Below are 22,744 nucleotides of genomic sequence, written 5' to 3'. Positions count from 1 at the left end.
TCTGAGCCCAATGGGAAGACCATCAGAATGGTTCCGCCTGTGTGAGCAGGACGTGTGCTTAGGAAAGAGCAGGCCTTCAGCGCTGGGGGTGGGATTTTCCCACCACGTGAGGTACTCCAGCAAATGGTGGCTAGCAAACATCTTCAAACTGATGAAACACACTGTGCTTTCCCAGGCACTGCCTTCTTAAACCCTCAAGATAAATCTGTGCGTTTGATATTCACATGCCGATTTCACAGATTAGGCCAACAGTGGCCAGGTAATTGACCACATAGTAGTGGATGAACAGCTTTGGGGGATATTACAGAATGATGTCACAGGTCAGTGGTTGGCAAACCGCGGCTCGCGAGCCACATGCGGCTCTTGGGCCCCTTGAGTGTGGCTCTTCCACAAAATACCACGGCCTGGGAGAGTCTATTTTGAAGAAGTGGCGTTAGAAGAAGTTTCAGTTTAAAAATTTGGCTCTCAAAAGAAATTTCAATTGTTGTACTGTTGATATTTGGCTCTGTTGACTAATGAGTTTGCCGACCACTGTATAGGTAATACTTAACATGAACCAGTCATAACTACTCTATATGTGACTGACACAACGCAGGAATATTCTAGAGTATAGACTAAATGGCTATATGGCAACACGATAACCAGGAGAGCCCACAGAATCCCAGAATCCTGCCATTGAAATTTCTAGAATTATAATCTCTCAAATAGACTAAGTCTGATTTTAAAACTCCTATGAAAGAGATAGTACAAATAATGCTTTTTTTAGTTTTACTTATATTGATGCAACAGAAAAGCTAGAACATCAGTTAAAATCATCTTTTCTAGGATGATTTATTGATACTTACTATGTGCCCTGCAAAATGCTAAGTACATAACATAAATCTGTCATTTAGAATTCTCATAACAACCCTACAGGACTAATACTGCTAATCTTGTTATCTTGCATATGAAGAAACAGAGGTAGAGAGAATTGAAATAGTTTTCTGAAAGTTACACAATTAGTAAGAGTAGAGCTGAGAATCAAAACCAGATGTATTTAACGCCAGAATGTGTAATCTCAATCACTACACGAGGTGGTAGGGTGGGGCAAAAGTAGGCCTACCATTGTTTGTATGAAAATAATATAATAATTAATAAATAATAATACAAGAATAAACTCTATTTTGCATACTCACAACTGTAAGCCTACTTTGCCCCACCATTTATAGTACTATAACTCATTTTAATATAAAGTTTAGAATTATAATAATGACAAAAGTCTCAACTGAGAACATGAATATATGAATAAACACTTAGCAAAGAATTATTAGCAAATTCAAAGTTAGTTTTTTCATATATAAATTTTATCTGAGGCCAATACAATTTTTTATTTAACTAAAGGCTTCATCTTTTGCATCGTTTAAAATTATTAGCACATGCTATATTAATAACAAGCGTATTAAATTTAAAATAATGCCATTCTGAAACACTTTTCAATAATGAGGCCTGGAGTAGAAACATATTTACGTTTATTTTTCTATTTTCATTGGCTCACAGGAAAAACAAAATTGGCTTGACAATTTAATCTTCCCATCCCAATCTCAATTAGAAATATGAAGCATTCTGTCATTAGTTGTAAAAATAATTTGAAAGTAAGACTACAGCACCCTTCTATGTGCAGTACTTAAATTATGTGTAATATTTATATGCTATAATTTAATTTTATATTAGGGATAATTAAGAAAGAGGGCTAGAGAGAAAAAGAAAACAATGCAAATCATACCAGACACAAGAAGGGGAGACTGACAGAGGGAGACGAAGCAAGGGAGAAACTGGGTGAAACCCCAGGGAATGAGAACAAAGCATCCTCACGCCCACCCCACCTGGACATCACCCTCAGGAGAGAGACGCAGGAGTGGACCCGGAACGGCACGCGGTGAATGACTCACTAATGAGGAGGTGGGCCCGGGATGTGCACTTCCATTACTTCATGTTCCCACGTTAGGGACTGCCCATCGGCCCATTGTGGGTGCTCTCGCCACCCCCCTTCCCTCCCCCCCCCCCCCGAACGTGCTGCCCCGTAGCAGTCAGGCCACAGGGATCACAAGACAGGTTGACATTCACGAGAAATGAACACAGTCAGGTCCTTGGCATAACCAAGCGGGAAAACGGACAAAGTGTGGTGGTGAGTGATCACTTAGGACCTGTCCCTGACCGACTAGCCTTCCGATAGGATGCTACACGGAACTGTAACCCAGCCATTTACCACTGGCCGTCTCCACCACACAACATCCGGCTTGTTAGGTCTCCACGGCACTCATGAACCTTCACGGCCAAGTTTAACTTCGTATCAGAAACACACAAAAACCCCGTCTCTGTGAACTTCAAAATCCACCCGCTGGGCGTGGCCAGGAGGCCCGCTGAGCCGCCCGCGTGGCTGTGGCCCCGGCCCCGCGCTGCCCAGTACCTGCTGCTTCTCCAGGCGCATCCTCTTGGCGGCGTTCCTGCTCTCACTCTCGCAGGCCGAGGCCAGGATGCTCTCTGCAACTGCTGAGGTAAGGTGGGAAGGGATAGGTCGCGACTACAAAGAGAGAGAGAGAGAGAGAAAACGTGAACAAGTGATGGGCAGTAGCATCCAGAGGCCCCTGCTCGTCTCAGAAGAGCTCACGGGACGTGCAGGAGCATCCCTTTATTCCAACTTTTTACTTAAATAAAAAGAGGAAATGGAGGTTGCAGAGATGGAAAATGAACGCTAGCTAGAGGTAAGGCTCTAGGTGCGACACAGATCCACCATTCATTCCCAGGACGCCGCGGTGGCCAGGGCTTAGTGCAGGCCACGGAGCTGCAGTGGGACTGGGCTCAGCAAACAAGACAAGTCCTTCAGGTCTTTCCCGGCCTGTGACACAGCCAGACAACAAGTGACGGGGCTGAAACGGAGCGGGAAAAACCTGACAGACACTCAGACCGGGTCAAACAACATTAACATGAAATATTTATGAAGACTTACAGTCTAAAGTGCGGCCATTGATATGATGAAACCCTTTGAAAAGGAGTTCAGTTCAAACTAAAAAGCAGTACTAAAACACTTCGGATACGACAAAAATGTGATGTTTTGGATGTGAGATGTATTCGTGCCTACATGTTTTATTTCTAAAATGTGAGTTAACAATATCCCTTTAACAGGCACATCCATCTTCTTTGTAGCCCACATAGAAATTAACTCCCCGCCCCCCGCAACCAAGCTCCTAATTAATTACCAGTTGTTTTCAACTCTTATCATTTGTGATAATCAAGAAAGTTTTTCTTTTCCGATAATTACATACAAAATCATCTAACTGAAAGATGAAGTCCTTAATGACACTGAACAGTTTTTTTTAAATGAAGATAAGCAAATGAAAGATAAGAAAAACAAACATGAAAATTAAACCAGAGGAGATAAATATGAAATTACGAAATGAAAGACCCTTTGGGAATCTAGCATGTACAGTGATGTACATTAGGGTTTTCAAAGCCTCAAACTAAAATATGTTTGGATGCCATTTATTAGAAGCCTCTGAACCCACCGAGACCTGGCCTTTTTTTCTTTTCTGGTAAATGAATGAACCTGAGCATAGCTTTATGCTACCTGATTCATTTTGCTGCCTCTGGCATGTAAGGAGGGCTTGAGCGAATGGAACCACGGGTGTTACGTCTCAGACAGTATCCCAGGACGGCTACCTGCAGACGGCAGGGCTCTAACAGGCGCTCCTCGGGGGAGTGTGTGTGCTGCAGGGCTGTGCTCACGGGTGCCTCCCGAGAGGAGGGCTGCAGATGCCCTCACAGCAGTAAGGGGAGCCAGATCACACAAAGCTTCCACGTAGGAACGTGACATAAAAATATTTTGACAAAAACAAACAAAAAAAAAAACCCACAAAAAAACAAATGCAAAGAATTCAAAAAATAATTTATGAAGTCAATACTTCCCCTGGTTGAATATAGTTCAGTAAATATGCTATTTATTAATATATATGTATATACATATATATATATATATATAAATGTACATATTAGATTTTAAAATAATGATTCAAAATGTATACAGCCTTATACTCTACACGATTTATACCTAGATTGATAAGACTGGATACTGATTTCTTTCCCAGGATATAATATAATGCTAATAAGCACCCCTCCCTAATTACCTCTTAATTAACTGTCATTTTCAACTGAGATGTGCTGATCTTTCCCCAGCCCTGTCCTCGTCCTAATAATTATCTATGCCCAAAGCAGTGGCGGCTGTTACATTAAACAGATGGCCACACTGTCACATGGAGCTTTTGGAGTTAAAAAAAAAAAATCACATTTAATGGGGGACTTCAGATGTGACTGCTGTTGGCACAATGTAAATGAGTCTTTCTTGTGTGCGCGTGTGATTCTTACCACCACACCAACTAGCTATTCCAGTTTTTGCTCTAAACAATGCTAGAGTCCTCTGAACTTCTGCTGTACATGTGAGATGCTTTAGGACTTTTAAAATTATAAAAATGTAGTACAAAGAAATAAAAAATGTAAGATTCTGTTCGTGGGTTAATTCAGCAACGTCTCTAGCCTCTAATGTTGAAGTGTAGCTTAATCACGTATTAGACAAGGCCAGACGGAGAGCAACGGTGACATCCACCAAGGTTATAAGTAGAATGAGCTCCTTCAAAAATAATTAAAGCAAATTATTCACCAGTCAGAGTTTAGGTAGGGCCGGAATTAAGACTGTTTCTTCTAATCTTGACATCTCGTAAAAATATGTAATTTAAGAATTCGGTAGCTTGGATGATAAGCATACCCTATTTCCCCAAAAGGTATCTCTGCACCTAAATGCCTAATTGGTATAGGCTGCACAGAATGTTCAGCCCCTAAGGGATCCCTTTGGTTAACTAGGTAGCGGCATTTGTAGACATCAGTGGAATAACCTAACAGTTCAGCAACAGTTCAACTACTTGCAATCTGTCTGACCAATTTGCTATTTAATCTCTCTGAGCTTCACTCATCCTGCCAAGTATCATTATCTCTATTTTCATAAGTGGCAAAAACTGAGACTCATTCGGTAAGTTCTGAATAGAAAAAAATAATCTCTATGTCATGGAGCAGTTGTTAGAATTACTTCCATGAAGTAATGTACACAAAAATCACTGATATCCTCACTTATTTATTCAACCAGCATATTTAATGAGTACTTTCTATATGTCAAGTCCAAAGACATGGAGGTCAACACTGCTGTCTCTGCCATCATAGAATTTACTGTACAAGCTAGTACAATGCCTAGCACGTAGGGTATGATACATATCCAACCAAGTATGTTTAGTATAGACTCTCAACCTTTTACTGGCAATTCTGAAATCCTAATATTGTACATACAAAGATTTTCAAAAACTTGGGGCAAACTCAATTGGCATAAAAATGACATGAGAATACTTACAATCCTTTTTCTTACTTTCTGGGCATAATCATACGTTTTGTGGCAGAAATAATAAATTTGTATATGGGATGTTTTCCCAGATTCCTGCTGTTATGCAATAACAGAATATATACTCTATTATGTTTCCAAAATCTAAAACGTTCTGAATTCGGAACCTGAGATGATCCAATATTTCAGATAAAGATGGTGAATGTGGGCTAAAATAGCAGGTCGACTGTCTCGACCTCATCCTGTATGGTTCTGGTGGAAATGGTAAGCCAAGAGGCTCCTTGGCCTGACCCTGGCCACATGATTTAGGATTAGACAATCATAGAGCTCATCACTTTATTCCCAGTGACTGATCCAAGAGATGGACTTACGATCCAAAAAGGGCCAATCCAAGTCCTTTCATGGGAACCAGGACCTGAAGCTGGGAGCCTGCTCTTAGACTGTGAGTTTTAAGAACAGAGGTTAAGAGCTGCTAATGCAACCTTTCCCAGCAGGTAGCAAGGACCGCCTGAGAGGGGAAGCAGTGCCCAGAGAAGCACAGGTAAGAAATGGGGAGCATCAAACCCCTGACATTTGAGCCCTTGGACTCAGCTGTATGTGAACCATTGGATTTGCTACAGTTTCTCGAGAAAATTATCTCGACTAATGCAATGGGGCTTGAAAATGTGTTTGTAACAAACATGCTAATTAACCTTCAGTGAGGGTTTGATTATACATATTTTTCTATGAAGTGATGCTCTATGCTTTGGCCTTAATTTTAAAACATTATTGGCCGTTAATAATGATCTTTCACAAATGCATGGGGAATAATAGTTGGTACCTACATATACGTCTATACTTATATAGTCTTAGAGTTGATACCTAGAAGTCCAGTTTTGTTAATGTCATATGAAAATACCTCTGATCAAAATAAGATAAATGAAATTATCAACGAAAATGATATTTTCATTTTTAACGAAGAGACCCCTTATCTAAATCTCCACTAGGAAGCATCTTTTAATTCTGAAAAAAGTGACTATATACACTTATGATTATTGTGGAGCACAGCAACTTCTCCCTAATAGTTTACATGGGAAACCTAACACTATACAAAATTCTATTTATACATTTAATGTCACTACCTAGTCACAATAATTGACAAGTAGATGAAAATATGTTTAAAATAGTGTTTCAAGAATTAAAAAGAGAGTAAAAATTAAATGTGATAAAAAATTAAATGTTATATCATTGTCTTATTTAGTGGAAAAATCTCCCTAAAGATTTAAAATATATTAGGCTAGATTTTCTGTCAGTGGTAGCTTTTAAATTCAAATGCCAATTGCAGAATACTGTGAGACACATAGTAAACAATAAAAATTAGCTTATCTCCCAACTAATTTCTACCACAAAGTAACACATTAGTAAATACTCACTCATCTTTCATTCAATAATTTTAATTCAATTGAATTGGACATGTACTGAGCAGCGTTCATGAGCAACTAATTGCACTGCACACAACATTGTGGGCGATACAGATACGCACAAACTAAGAAGCATGATCCTCAAGAAATATAACTCCGTGATAGGGAGTCAAGGCCCCTATGGAAGGCACAGTAATAGAAGACAGGATAAAATAAAGCTACAGAAGAGGTACCACAAGTAAAATTTGCACACAGAAGAGAGAGAGACACAAGGCTGCTCTTAGCCAGAAGGGAGGGGTAAGTAGATAAGGACATCATTGATTCAGTTCTCCCAGCAGTTCAACAGATTAACCTTTTGCACTCGGATGTCGAGTGTGACTCGACACGGTTAGCATTAGAATAAAGGAATCGAGAAAAAAAGCAAGCGAGTGCAAAGGGTTAAGGCAGCGAGGGTTTCCCAGTGAAGGGAACGGTGGGATGAAATGTCAGATTAAGTTGCATTTTATCACGTTCCTCCGACACCACGTACTGGGCGACGCAGGAGTGTTCACATTGTTATTTCAAGTGCTGCTGGTTTCACGTATAAGGTAAGTGCCATTTATTTCCATTTTTCCAGAAATAAACGAAGACCCGGGGTGACAAGGTCCCTAAGTAACAACTGGTGAAGCACAGATGAGAACTAAAGTCCATTTGATATAAAATCGAGGTGTTGTTCTGATTTCCTCACCATTACTGCCAGTTCTCCACGCTTCCCTCTGGGGTCAGCCTCCTTCTTTTCAGAGGACTTTCTGGGTCCCCCGGAGGAGACAGCCTTCGCCTGGGAACCTCAGTCGCTGCAGGATCTCCTTCCTCTCTCTGGATGTGGCTTTAGCGGTGCATTGATTTGTAGGTTAAAAGTAGTTTCTCTACCAATGTTGAGGACATTTTCTTAGTACTTTGAAGATTGGCTCTCACATCTATTTTTGAGGACAAGAAGTGTGTTCATTCTGTCCTGTTTTCGATCATATCTTGCTTCTTCCTGTCGACATTTTAAGAATGTCACGGGCCCTAGCTGGATTGGCTCAGTGGGTAGAACGTCAGCCTGTGGACTGAAGGGTCCCGGGTTCAATTCCGGTCAAGGGCACATGCCTGGGTTGTGGGCCCGATCCCCAGAGGGGGGCGTGAAAGGGGCAACTGATCAGTGATTCTCTCTCATCATTGATGTTTCTATCTCTTTTTCCCCCTCCCTTCCTCTCTGACATCAATAAAAATATATTTAAAAAAAAATGCCATGGGTCTGCGGTTTCTACTGTGATATCCGTAGGCATGGGTTTGTTTTCATCTATGCTACTCAGCACCGGTCTACTTCTCTGGTCTTAGGATTCAATGTCTCCTCACTACTCAGTTCCAAAGAGCCTGCTCCTCAGCTGTTTGAAGGAGGACTCATTCCAAGTTCTCCTCTGGGATGCCGGTTAGCTATGTCTTCATCACTCTAGTCTTCAGCTTACATGTTTTTCATATTTCCCTTCTCTTTTTCTCCCTGTAATTCCCATAGTTTTGTGTTTATGGATTTTCTCTTTGGCTGAAACTTACCTTCTACTTAACCCACTTGCTAAGATTTTAATCTCAATGCTTACAATGCCTATTTTATTTCTTAAAGTTGTAAGGAGACACTTTAATTCCTCGTTAATAGAGCAGGAGGCCTGCCAGGGCCCGACCTTCCTGTCCAGTATTCCATTCACTTCCTGCCGAGTCCCACACCAAAATCCATGTCTCTGAGCGTGACAGGGTATTCAGACCTCACTTCTGCCTTCCTCGTCTACCACCCTATCAAATTAAGGGCTTACAATTCTGCCTATGAGTTTTCTATTCATTTCTTGGCCTGGGAATTTCCTTTCCTTTCTTTTTTTTTTTTTTTTCTTTCTTTATTTTAGCTTAGCAAGGTATTTTAAAAATTATATTTTACTTAGGAGTTGTATATATTTGTAGAGGAAAGGGAGGTGGTATGTGTGTGTGCCTGTGGTATTCTATGAGGCTCAGGTCAATATTCTGCTAAAACTAAAAGATCCAATAATTAGTAACTCTGACAAATATTTGGCTATACCTTTTAGTTATTCTTCCATTTAATGCATTTAGTAAATAATGAGAGCATTGTACCCATAACCCCTGAGCCAGGAAACATCAGTGGACCACAACAGCACACGTTGAGAGAGGGAGCAGCAATCCCATATGATGGCCTGTTGTGTTAAAGGAACTAGCTGGGCATATTTTTAAAAAGGAATAGAAAGGGGCAAGATTATGTGAACATTGTATACACATTATCGCATGTAAGACTCCAACAGGCCTCTCCTTTAGAAAGAGGGAGACTCAGAAACACCACATCAAATTGTATGGAAATTCAACTAAGCCTGGAATTGAGACTTAGCCTCTCAATTTCAAAAGACCACAGTCTAACATATAAACAACTTAGACTTTGTTCTAAAATGGCAACGTCGGACACTGTCAAAGCCAGAACTGGGACTGTTCCAGGAGCCAAGGAGACTTTTCATACAACCAATGACGTGCAGGCGCCAGTATCCCTCACTCTGATGGGACTCCTGCACTCTCCGCATGTTTAAGCCCTCTGCTGGGAGCCACGTAAAACCCAGGAAGAATTTATATGTGTGTCTGCACATTTTCTAAGATGTCAGAAGATAAGGGTTTGAATCTTCAAAACGTCCCTATTTTTAAATCCTTTTCTGTGTATATGGTATCTTTTCTAACTGTAAATATTCATCATTCTACCTAATTTTTTGCTCATAATGGTGTATTGCTTTTCTTTTTTAAAAAAGGCCCCAAATTTTACAATTTCCAGGCACAAATCCTAGTTCTGTGCCTGCCTAGGAATAGATGGTAGGGAGGAAGTATGAGATGGAATTGAGTTTAAAGAATTACGCAAGAGCCCTGGCCAGCGTGGCTCAGTTGGTTGGGCGTCATCCCATGTACCAGAAGGTTTACGGTTTGATTCCTGGTCAGGGCACATGCCTCAGTGATGGGTTCAATCCCCAGTATGGGGTGTGCAGGAGACAGCAAGTCGATGTTCTGCTCTCACATGGATGTTTCTCTCTCTCTCTTCTCTCTCTCTCTCTCTCTCTCTCTCTCTCTCTCTCAATGAATTTTTTTTTATATAAAAAGAACTATACAAGAATATAGGTGTGGCTTAGGAAGGACTAGAACTAAAATGATAGCAGATAAAATTCAAAATTATGGGACTGATTTGAAACTCAGCAAAGGAAGAATAAACAGAATTCAGTGAGTGGTAGGATGCAAGCCATTAATTGTAATCAACAGTCAAACCTCATCTCAAGTTTATGAACACTGATTAAACGACAACAGTGGAGTTAGTACCAGAAATAGGCAAGTCAAGAGGAATTTACCAGTGACAGAGTAGATAAGGTGGAATAAGATGGAATATCAGTGAAGATAATGGGTGACGGAGAATATAAAGAGTTCAGTGAAAATATATCAGTACATTTGTCAAATGTCTGGCTGACATTTGGAATGAAATACCAAAGCTTTGTAGATGACTGGAATTCTATTTTGAGAGTGGAATACAGCAAGACTTGTGCAACTATGAGTAGGGTCATATGCTGTACATTGCCAAGCCCAGAATCTTAGAAAGTGCCCCCCCCCAAAAAAATTTTTTTTTTAAAAAAGGAGGGACAGAAATAAATGTCTCAAGAAAATGGGGCTGATTGAGTTGAGGATTCAACCTTTGGGTTTGGTGCAAAAGCAGTCATGTGATCTTCCTAGGAACTAATTCAGTATGGTGAGAACCAGAATTTCAATGTGAGGGATGATCAAGGGAGTTGGTGGTGATGGGTCTGATCTTTGAGTGTGAAATAATCTTTCAGAAGATCTATTAAAGAAAGCTGGACTCGGGCTGTGAAAGCGAAGTTATGAGATTAATTATTTCCTTGGAATCTGGAAACTTTTTTATTTCACAGAAAAGAAATTTCCCTTTCAGTGAAAAAGGAAAACTGAAAATGGGGAAGAGCTGGGATGGTTGATGGAGCAACATTCTAAGTAATACTGTCTATGCAGGTTTATCAAGTTTTTAATCAAGCTCTTGTATGAAGGACTGGGTATATTTCTGATCAAAATTTTAGTTTAAAGAAGCACTCTAATTCATTTCTTATAACATCTCTATTTGCTAAAGAAGGAATAGAAAATGTCACTGTAGCTTTTGCAATGCGTCTGATAGCAGGGAAGCTGTGAATTAAAAGCAAATTCTGATCCCTCAACTTTGGGGCTGCATTAGACGAATAGAAGCAAATGATGTAATTAGTCAAATTCTCTTAAAAATGTACTATTCCTAAACATTAAGTATTTATTTTCTGATGAAAGAACTGTAAGATCAGAAGGTCAGATTTCAAAATTACTGAAAAGGGTATTATAGGATGCAATTAAAAAGAAATACTAAGGACAAGAATTTAGAAGATAGTATAAAAGTATGGTGTTGCCATAATTATTTACATATTTGTTTTTAAAATTCACATCTCACTTTTTCCCTAAAATAGACACATGCACACTAAAATAAATTCAGCAAAAGGATAATTGGGACCTTAGAAAGACTTTGACTCTGAACTTCTTGGAGGCAAGGCGCAAAAGTGAACATACAAGGTTACACCGAGTCCTAGGGACGAGAAAACATAGAAGCACTATTTCTGCAGGAGAAACAATTTTCTTCTTGCTTTTCCTTCTAGAAGTTTCTGAAATAAAATCATTTGCAGTGGACCCTGAGTAACTTCGTGGACAATGTCCTTGGCAAAATTTTACCAAGTAATTGCATGAGACTTATTCCTTCAAACACACACAGTCACTTGCATAATATTAAAATGCAAGTAAATAGGTCATTTTTTCAAGAGGCTGAGATTTATGAATTCAAATATCTAGGATATTTGATAGAACTTGGTACAGTGGCAAAATTTGAGGTACAGGAGGAATGAAGGGCTGAGAGTCTTAGGAGATCATCTCACCTAAATATTTTCAGTTGAGTTTTATAAACTTGCATTAAACCTATGTAGCAGGATGCGTCTCTCACAATGCACACTCAGAAAACAAAAAGAGAAATCATATCAGGTGACACTCAGGTATGGGCCAACCCCACCTTTGTATAAAGCTTTGTCTCTACGAGCTTATCTATGACAGGTACTCTTTGAATTCAGGCTCAGGACACCCTGAAGAAATGTATTTCTTTTCTGGAACAATCAACAAATATTCTTCACAAAAAGTAGCGGGAGTAGCCTGCCAAGGCCACACAGCAGAATCCATAACCATTTGATATTTCTGTCTAACGATTGGGTGAATGGCTGTTTAACTCATGGCGTCTTTAAAACTTAATGAAAACTAAGACAGTACTTTGGATCAAGCTTATTAGATTTTTCGCGAAACATACCCTTTGACATTCAACATGGAGGATTTTATGATTTGAGATGTTTGTTAACAATGAATTGGTAAAAATGTGAAGCATGTGTAGAAAAGTGTCATAATGCAGTTATTACACTTCATGCATCATAGAAAATACTTATTGTGATGACAGAAATTTTGGCTGCTTAAGCAATCAAGATCTGTGGGGTCTTGATAATTCCAGTGAAATAAAAATGCATAAATGTGAACTTGAATTATTATAGGCAGTCAATTGAAAGTATTTGTGTTGAAATGTAAATTCTTGAGGGATAGTGCCGAATAATTAAACATGAATAGATTTTGTATTAATGACAGCAGAAAATTAGTCAAAACGAGTGCCAAGATGCTCAAGTAGAGTACTAAAATATGCTGTGCTAAAGCACTTCTATGGGAATACTTCTTTGAATTTCTTAAAGTCAGCAGGAAACATACAATTCAATATTTCACTCTACTTAAGGAGTCTCCTGGTTTAGACATCCCAAGTAACTGAAGAGCTAGGTTTATTGAATGCCCCTTTCATTTTATAACACAGAATCCCCTACCAAATAATCCTACACTTAACCACTCCATCATAAAAAATGTCAAAAACTTCAGGTTGCCTTGTTGGCTTGTTAAGTATTATAGAATAACTAGAGGCCCAGTGCACGAAATTCGTGCACGGAGGGGGTTTGTCCCTCAGCCCAGCCTGTACCCTCTCCAATATGGGACCCCTTGAGAGATGTCCGACTGCCCGTTTAGGCCCGATCCCAGTGGGATCGGGCCTAAACGGGCAGTCGGACATCCCTCTCACAATCCAGGACTGCTGGCTCCCAACTGCTTGCCTGCCTGCCTTCCTGATTGCCCCTAACCGCTTCTGCCTGCCAGCCTGATCACCCCCTAAACCACTCTGCTGCCAGCCTGTTTGCCCCCAACTTCCCTCCTCTGCCGGCCTGGTCACCCCTAACTGCCCTCTCCTGCAGGGTTGATCACCTCCAACTGCCCTCCCTTGCAGGCCTGGTCCTTCTCAACTGCCCTCCCTTGCAGGCTGGGTGCCTCCCAACTGCCCTCTCCTACTGGCCCTCTTGTGGTGGCCATCTTGTGTCCACATGGGGGCAGGATCTTTGACCACATGGGGGCAGCTATATTGTGTGTTGCAGTGATGATCAATCTGCATAGTACTCTTTTATTAGATAGGATAGAGGCCTGGTACAGGGGTGGGGGCCAGCTGGTTTGCCCTGAAGGGTGTCCCGGATCAGGTGCGGGTTCCCTTGGGGTGTGGGGCGGCCTGAGCGAGGGGCCTGTGGTGGTTTGCAGGCCGGCCACACCCCCTGGCAACCCAAGCAGAGGCCCTGGTATCTGGAATTTATTTTCCTTCTACAATTGAAACTTTGTAGCCTGGAGCAGAGCCAAGCCTGGGGCTCCGTCTGAGGCCAGCCGGCAGCCATTTGTGTTGGGATTATAATTGAAACTTTGTTGCCTTAAGCGGGTGGGCCCAGCCAGGGTGTGCAGAAAGCTTTGCTTCCCCTGTTGCCAGCGGCAACCCTGGCCTGCACTCTCAAGCTCCATTCTGCCGCCATTTGTTTGAATTTGTTTACCTTCTATAATTGAAACTTTGTAGCTTGAGTGGAGGCTTAGGCCTGGCTAGGGCAGGCGGAAAGCTTGGCTTCCTCTGTTACCTAGGAAACCTTGCTCTCTGTGGCTGTAGCCATCTTGGTTTGGGTTAATTTGCATACTCGCTCTGATTGGATGGTGGGCGTGGCTTGTGGGCGTGGCTTGTGGGTGTGTCAGAGGTATGGTCAATTTGCATATTTGCCTATTATTAGAGAGGATTTGCATGTGAAAACAATCACATACTGAAAATGATACATTTTCTTCATGTCTACCTACACTAAAGATAATAAAAATAATTTTTGTTTAGAGTTCTTCCAATTTAAAAAGATAACTATTATATCAAATTTAACAATTATGATGGCAACAGTATTCGTGTACAATACTTAGCTGTAATTCTTCTCTGTCCTACTCATGCCTTTTCCTCCCTGTTACAGATGACGACTACTCACAGTGACACAGAATCCTCCCCACGCTCCATGTCAATGAAGTGACACATAAAACAAATCAAGCTTTCAAGTGACAACTAGATGGCAGGTCTAATTTGTTATTGCCAGGAGTACATAGCTGAGTAATGCATAAAAAATGGACTAAACTGCAATAGCAATTTGCATCCGTGTTGTTCATTTAACATTTAATTACATTAGGCCTTGTATTATTACTTAAGCATTTCACTTCCCACAACTTGTCACCTCAATGAATCATACTAATCAAGGAACATGTTATATTTTCCTAATTAACAGGTCAGACATCTCTTCAACTTCTCCTTATTATGTTGTATAATGTTATGTGCATTATATATCCTATCTAATAAAAGAGTAATATGCAAGATGTTACTCCAAGACACAAGATGGTTGCCCCCATGTGGACACAAGATGGCCACCACAAGATGGCCTGCAGGAGAGGGAAGTTGTGGGCAGTTAGGGGTGACCAGGCCAGCAGAGGAGGGCAGTTGGGATGACCAGGCTGGCAGAGGAGGGCAGTTGGGGGAGACCAGGCCAGCAAGGGAGGGCAGTTGGGGGGGACCCAGGCCTGCAGGGGAGGGCAGTAGCGGGGGGACCAGGCCTGCAGGGAGGGCAGTTGGGGAGACCAGGCCTTCAGGGGAGAGCAGTTGGGGGGGACCCAAGCCTGTAGGGGAGGGCAGTTTGGGGGGACCAGGCCTACAGGGGAGGGCAGTTGGGGGGGGGCAGAATAGCAGGGGAGGGCAGTTGGGGGGGGGCAGAACAGCAGGGGAGGACAGTAGCGGGGGGACCAGGCCTGCAGGGGAGGGCAGTAGTGGGGGGACCAGGCCTGCAGGGAGGGCAGTTAGGGGAGACCTGGCCAGCAGAGGAGGGCAGTTGGGGAGACCAGGCCTTCAGGGGAGAGCAGTTGGGGGGGTGTGGGACCTAAGCCTGCAGGGGAGGGCAGTTTGGGGGGACCAGGCCTACAGGGGAGAGCAGTTGGTAGGGGTGCAGAACAGCAGGGGAGGGCAGTTGGGGGGGGCACCAGGCCTGCAGGGGAGGGCAGTTAGGGGTGATCAGGCCAGCAGGGGAGGGGCGTTAGGAGTGAATGGGTCAGCAGGGGAGGGCAGTTGGGGGCAATCAGGCCTGCCAGGGAGCAGTTAGGCGTCAATCAGGTTGGCAGGGGAGTGGTTAGGGGGTGATCAGGCTGGCAGGCAGAAGCAGTTAGGGGCAATCAGGCAGAGGCAGGCGAGTGGTGGGGAGCCAGCAGTCCTGGATTGTGAGAGGGGTCCGACTGCCAGTGGGATCGGGCCTAAATGGGTGGTCAGACATCCCTCAAAGGGGTCCCAGATTGGAGAGGGTGCAGGCTGGGCTGAGGGACAGCCCCCACCTGTGCACGAATTTCGTGCACTGGGCCTCTAGTCTATTAAATAAAGAACGAATGAAATGATTACATTCAAATTTAGTAGCATTTCTGTACAGCATAAGATTCCTTTATAAAACCACTTGACTTTGAAGTAGTCAACTTTTTGTTTTCTATGCATGGTGTGAGGTTTACAACAAACAGATGTCCATGGAAGTAAAAAATACAATTAATGAAAAAAACCCACGAATGTCTCAAATATGCCTTAGAGAAATTAAGAGTTCTACATGACAATTATTTTTCTCTAAAATAATGATTAATAAAACATTTATACTATGAAAAATAATAAATTTTACCAAAGAAAATAATCTCTAAACATTAAATGATTAGGAAGAAAGAGTAATGCCAGATGCTGTTAAAATAAAAAATATTGATATATAATATTATCTTTCTTGTAACTGAAAAAGGAAGCTATGTTATATACTTTGTACTCAGAGTGAGACATAGTTTTAATTGGAATTTCACATCAGCTGCTTAGTGGTCCTGAGCCAGATCCTATGTCAATGCTAGGATTCCGGGCTTTTACACCTGCTTAGATATCCTTTTTGTTTGTTATCTCCCTCCTACTGGGTAAATTATAATAATTTTTTAAATAATTCAATAATGGGGAAAATAGCTTCCCCCCCCCCCAAGTGTCTCTCCTCTTTTATACCACATCACCTCTGCTTGTAATAATTTAGTTTGATCAGACACAGTTAGGCCATTCTTATTTTAAAATGGCTGATGCACCATGCCTCTAATTTTAATGTAGTTATTCTGAGAAGTAAGCAACTACTTACATAAAGAATTCTGTGCATGTATAATGGAAGCTTTTTTCAGATGATGAATTAAAAATATTTGATAATGTTCTCAGAGTTAAGATTTTACTTAGTGGTGACTGTGGGTCAGAAATGGCTCCCAGAGCTTTACGTGTGCCAGCGGATAGAATTCCCTCAGCTTTATAAATGAGGAGTTGGTGTCATCCCAGAGAGGTGTCTGACACAGGCCGTGGAGGTGGCTTGCCGGAGCCACCCAGCCACAAAGTGCTGGATCTGGACTCCAAGCCAGGCTCCCTGGGGTCCAAACCCGTGCTCGTTCCCATCCAGGGAGACCACTGCTTCTCCATAAGGACAGTCCTTTTTTAAAAAAACTATCCATGATATGTTCACAAGCCAATGCAGAAAATTTGATAGATGGCGGATTTTGTTATTGTGTCGTTTCATGTACATCTGAAAAATGATTTCTCAGATACGACATCCTCTGAAACCTCTCCTAGCCGCCCCGACTCCTGGCCCGTCACACCGAAGAAGGAGAGGCCGGGCCACAAACACTCCCGGTCTTGGCTTTTATGGAGCCGAGAGAGGAAAAAAGGATTTCAGAAAATTCCCAATACATTTCTGCTCACATACAATCAAAAAATTAAAAAACAACAACAACACTGTAAATGCATGCACGATCTACAGGGGTACATTTAGAGAGCAAGGTGAATTATAATCAAGTTAAAAAGCAAACATCGGTATCTGATTTCCACCCATAAGTAATCTAACCTCCGCATAAGCTCACCCATGTATACAGCCCAGCTGAATATCAAAGCTCATGCTTCCACCCACAAGCACACAGATACGCGGAGCACAACAAAGCCTTATTTTTCACACGAGGGTCTCCACCCCCGATGGCCATTTTCGAGGCTTGCTATCTGCTAAGCGTTGGCACGAGAACGGTGTTCCTTAGACGGACCCATCCACTTCCTCCCATTGCACAGAACGCCCTTCTCCCAGGCCATCCAAAGCCTCGAGGATGCTCCTCCTTATCTCCACTTCGGTGGAACAGAAAGCAACAAACATGAATGAGATGCTGGTTCTCATGGGATTGGACTCTGTGACCCTCATTGTCTATGGCCCGATGCCACGTGGGCCTGTGAGCGCTGGCTCACCGGGTGCTCCTGGTTGGATAAACAAGGGATAAATATACTTCAGGAAGATGAAGAGGAGAAGGGGGGAAACAAACGAGCAAACAGAACCCCTGTGACCTGACATCATGGAAAAAAAATAAAAAAAGACACTAGGATGAAAAAAATAAATAGTGTCATGGTTTACAGGTGGGATTTGGATGGAATCTAGGGCTGTGTTTTCATTCAGAACTCACCATCTCAAAACCACTTCTTTTCATCCGCCTGCAGGACTTGAGGTAAGTACGGATGCGCTTTCTGGCACGCTCTTGGTACTCAGGGAATTGTCGCCTGCATGAGTCAATGATAGCCTGGATCTTTTCTTTGGGCTGCTTAGAGATTGGGACCATTCGGTCCAAGTTTTCATCTACAAACAGCCTGACAAACATCTGTTGGCAAGAGGGAGACAGAGGAGAAGGGTTTGGAGGGCTGCTCTCGGCTGTTCCTCGCTTCCTGTCTTGATCACGGATAGGAAAATACTCTTGTCTTTTTGGTTTATTCACTGGAGAACTTTGCAATGGAAAGCCAGAAATTTTAAGCAAACACCCTTTAAAGACTTTCTCCATGGTTTGGGTTAAAAAAAGAGAGAGAGAGAGAGAAAGGCAGACAGACACAGACAGACAGAAAAGTATAGACTATCGTGTAGAAAATAAAAACAGGAGGCCACAGCAGACTGCGACAATGAAGCACCCCATAAAACTCTGTTAGAGAGAAATACAGTGCGGCCGCCACTCCGCTCCTCTGCAGGGTACCGGTCTCTGAACACACACCACGGACTCTGTCATGCAGCATGAGACACGCTGGGCAAGCAGGAGGGCCACTGATGACGAGCTCTGTGCTCCTCACCCCTGGGGACACATGATACTCACACAACACGCCAGTGGCCGGCCACATCGGGCCTGAACATTCTAAGCAACACACAGCAATTCTGGTGTCTGGTTGGCAAAGAGTGTTTCGTGTACTTTTAAATCGCTCTGCAAATCAAACAGACACGTCTCTAAAATATCCACAGGCACCAGCAGGCGACATGAGCGCGACGTGGTGAGAACTGAGCCGTCGGGGCGGCGGGGGGACTCACGTTGAAGGCCTTCAGCCGCTCGGCCTCCACGCCGTCCGTCTCGGCCACCTTCTCGGCGTCGTCGTGGTCCTCGTGCTCATCCTCGTCCTCGTCGCCCCGGTGCAGGGACAGGTCCTCGGCGCCCCGCTCTCCGCCCTCGTGCTTGCTGGAGTCGTAGCTGGAGTAGCTGTGTGCAGGGGACTGCAGGGAGAGCAGAGGAGGAGACGGCCGGGTTACATTCGCTGCCCACACTTAGACGCAAGGGTTTGATTTTTGAATTTCAGCTGTTTCTCAAAGAACGTCTTGCTTAAATGAGTTGATCATTTCAGGAGCTGTGGCTATTCTAATTTGAATGACAATTAATTAAAATGTAATGAGAAACGCATTTCCTCAGTCACACCAGTCACATTTCAAGTGCTCAATAGCCCCATGGCAAATTCCTATCGTGGCACCAAGTTTCATTGGATTTTAGCTTTCTGAGAGCAACCGCTGTTTCCACTCCATGTCCCTGTCCCAAAGAAAAGGAAAACCAGCCGGTACTCAGGTTTGCAAGAGAACCATGGAATCACATGTTCTCCGCGATGGAAATGACCTCGGAGCGGAGCCGGCCTCACTGCATTCGTCTTCTTTAAACGGATAAGGAAACGCAGGGGTGCGCATGCTCAGCTGGCTTGCCCCACAAGGACTAGACAAAGCGTTATGGAGACGAGGCCTGTGATTTGTACGACAGCATGCTTTCAACGTAGTTTATAAATGGTCTATGTCTCAGGATGGCATCTGATTTTGGATTAGAAAACAAGGAACCAGGATTCCTCCTAAGATGTGTCACGCTCAGTGTCTCCTAATGCATAAGAGATGACGAAGGCCAACCAAGACAGGGTCCCCAAAGGGATCGGATACCCAAGGCCAACCCTGGTCCTGCTGTGGGGCCTCCTGCTATCTCGGTCAGCCCAGCAGCTTGTCCTCTGAGAAACGGCTTTTGCTTTTCACCACGTGAAAGCGGCGATCCCATGGGCAACAACCTTCTCTACCTTATGCGTGTGCCTCACCTTCCCCTCTCGGTGAAAAAACACACCGAACGTGCCTGTAACTGAAATCAAGCCGAGTCCAGCAGACATCTATGGACATCTAGAGTCCACTGTGCTTGAAATTAACCTAAACACTCTTCAGATGTATGATAAAATACATCCTCCTGCCCCCCCCCTTTTTATTTTGATTAAATCTGAGTTTTAGTCGCTTGTAATTGAGTCTGGAGTGGCACAGAAATCAATCATTGTAAGGCCAGAGTAATGAGGCAGATTTCACACATACCAATTTAGATACACAGGTGGCTCCCGATACACAGATAGCAATATCTGTCAACAGCAGCAGCTTCCCTCAAATCTATCCATAAAGTCAAATCCTTCTGAAAGACCTTGATGATAGAAACTTTAAATCAACGGTATTCAAAACATGCCCCTGTGAAATGTTAACATATGTGTAGCATGCTTTAAAGATCACACAAATTTAACTGTAAAATAAGAGGAGAAATTGTAAAACTAGACAACTGACCTCAAAATGAAGTTAACATTTAAAAACCAGAATATTTTTATAGTTCAAAACATTAAGAAGGTGGAATTACCTACTAAAAGACAAGGCAAATATTCCATAGGTTTGAAAAATACACCGTGTAGAATATGTTTTTAAATGGCAATGTGCAATATTTGGAAAATGTTATAATACACTTATCTGCATTCAAATACGCCAAGCTAATTTATTCTTTCTACACACCCTATGAGACCCACACCCAGCATCTGCTCCAAACAGGATCCGCTGGAACCACGAAGGATGTACAGTGCTAGTCTCTTCGGGTAAACAAAGCCCATCCTTAATGTATCGAAATATTCAGGCTCTAAATCTAAAGCATAATCCATATAGACTAAATGATCCTTTACACTGTAAACTAAAATGATAAAAAAAAAGCTCTGAATTCTGTTTCTCAAGTGGAGTTTCATTTCTTGCCCCGCTCTCACTGGGGAAGACCTAACGGGCTTTCAGGGCCAATCAGATTAGGTTCCGTTTCTACAAAGATCCCCACTTGTACCTCAGTCCATCTTCGATCCTTCGCTACACTGTGAACTCATCGTAACTATACGGTGGACTTTGACACAGAAGTAAACAGCGCTGTTGCTCTCTCCTTTTCTTCCCGTGTTCACGTGCACTTTCCTGCCAGCTAGACCGCCATAGGCATCAACGCAGACGCTCCCACGTTTCCCCTCACACCATCCAGGACATGCTCTCCACAGAGTTGCCGCTCAAGACTAGTTTCCCGTTTTCTACAAAACTAGCGGGTCTTAAACACGGAAAGAAGGCCAGCCACAGACGGGAGAAGAGGATTGCTAAAGACACGTCTGATAAAGGACTGTAATCCAAAATATACAAACAACACTGAACACTCAACAGGAAAACCATCAGATTACAAAAGGGACCAAAGACCTTTATGAGTGATAGGAAGTCATTTGTGAGAAGCAGTTTTTGAGGATGCAATGAAATCATACAGGGAGATTCAACACGACAAACAGATAACAAAAAGTCTTAGTACACAATTCAAGGCAAAAAAAAAAAAAAAAGAAGAAGAAGAGACACACTGGATGGGCTACATAAATGCTGATGGAGCAGGGGCAAGAGAGAGTCTAAGCCATATTCTAAAAGGGGTTCAGAACGACTGCTTCTCAGGGCAGTCTCCTGGCACGCATGCCTCGTGTACTAAATGGTTACTGAAGTCTTTCTTCCTGAGGAAAAAACAATTGCCCATCATTCAACAGATTCCACTTAGAAACAGAAGCCGTAAGTCAAGAGCAATGCGTTTTATTTGAAGTTACTGTGTGTTTCTATGTGGAAGAATGGCTCCTGAGAGGGTTATACATTTTAGCCAATTTGTCAAGGCTTTTATTTTTATTATACAAATGACGACAGAAATGTGTGCTAGGAGTGACATTGAAAGTTTCTTTCAATTCCAAGCTCCTATGATTACACCACTTTTGAGAGAAGAATCCAACGAAGAATATGCTCTTTCAGCTTTTTGAGACAGATGTTGTCAGGGACACTGGCTTATCTTTTATCACAAGGTGGGAACACGCTGACAACAGAGAAGTCTTGCGACCCAGTGAGTTAAAATGTGCATTCCCGATTTCACTGTTCTTCCAAAGTTTCAAAAACAACTACTGAAGACATTAACCCATCACTCTGAAGGAGAAATCCCCAAATGGCAAAATTTGTCTTCTAACATTTCAGTTTAGTTCTACAACTAAAATAATAAAAGGGAGATGTAGGCATCAGATCTCAGAACGTCTATGGTGAATATCAATTAGATTTTCTTCAAGTATTTTTAAAAAGACCAAAAACAAAAAAGAAAGTTATAGAAATCATTAGTGTATTTTCTCCAGAAGCCTTATTTTGCTACTAGTGACCTAGTGCATGAAATTCGTGCACATTAAAAGGGGATTAATTAAAGGAAATAATTTAATATTGCTATTTGCCCTTTCTCTATAATAGAAGTGTCAGAGATGAAAGAAAATTAGTAAAATGTATATGAAAACCTTCCTCCTGTCAGAGTCCGGGGCTCACCATGGGACCCAGAGTCAAGTCCCCGCCCACCCACATGCACCTCAAAATCGTGTGAGACCCAGACCCAGCCACCCCCCGCCCCTCATTGGGCTAGATCCAGACCCAGCCAGTCCCACCCTTGTCAAGCCCTGCCAGGCAGGGAGCATAGCCTCAGGTCCTCCAGCCCAGCCCCAGGACAGGGGGCATAGCCTGAGGTCCCCCAGCCAAGACCAGGGCAGGGGGCGTGCCTTGAGGTCCTCGTCAAGCCCCGCTGGGTGGGGGGCATGGACTGAGGGCCCCCCTTAAGTCCCCCCAGGTGGGGGACGTGCAGCCTCAGGTCCCCCAGCCCAGAACTGGGAGGGGGGGCGCAGCCTCAGGTCCCCCATCAAGCCCCGCTGGGCAGGGGCACGGCCTGAGTTCCCCCAGCCCAGCACTGGGGGTGCACCTTGAGGTTCCCTGTCAAGCCCTGCTGGGCTGAGGGT

General features: G+C 43.0%; 1 protein-coding gene across 2 annotated transcripts in view; it reads right to left on the bottom strand.

The window, feature by feature from the left end:
- NOL4 (nucleolar protein 4) overlaps nucleotides 1-22,744 on the bottom strand; it is a 223,304-nt gene that overhangs the window by 49,449 nt on the left and 151,111 nt on the right. The window contains exons 7-9 of one of the 2 annotated variants that reach the window (XM_008148318.3): nucleotides 18,699-18,878; nucleotides 17,818-18,009; nucleotides 2,447-2,560 (exon numbers count right to left, since the gene is read on the bottom strand). In XM_008148318.3, the coding sequence (XP_008146540.2) occupies nucleotides 2,447-2,560; nucleotides 17,818-18,009; nucleotides 18,699-18,878 (486 nt within the window). The remainder of the gene's footprint in view (nucleotides 1-2,446; nucleotides 2,561-17,817; nucleotides 18,010-18,698; nucleotides 18,879-22,744) is intronic. The other variant, XM_008148319.3, reaches the window with a different exon arrangement.

Source organism: Eptesicus fuscus, chromosome 12 (assembly GCF_027574615.1).
Source record: "Eptesicus fuscus isolate TK198812 chromosome 12, DD_ASM_mEF_20220401, whole genome shotgun sequence".
In the NCBI taxonomy this organism is placed as follows: domain Eukaryota; kingdom Metazoa; phylum Chordata; class Mammalia; order Chiroptera; family Vespertilionidae; genus Eptesicus; species Eptesicus fuscus.
This window is presented reverse-complemented; position numbering and strand designations above follow the sequence as displayed.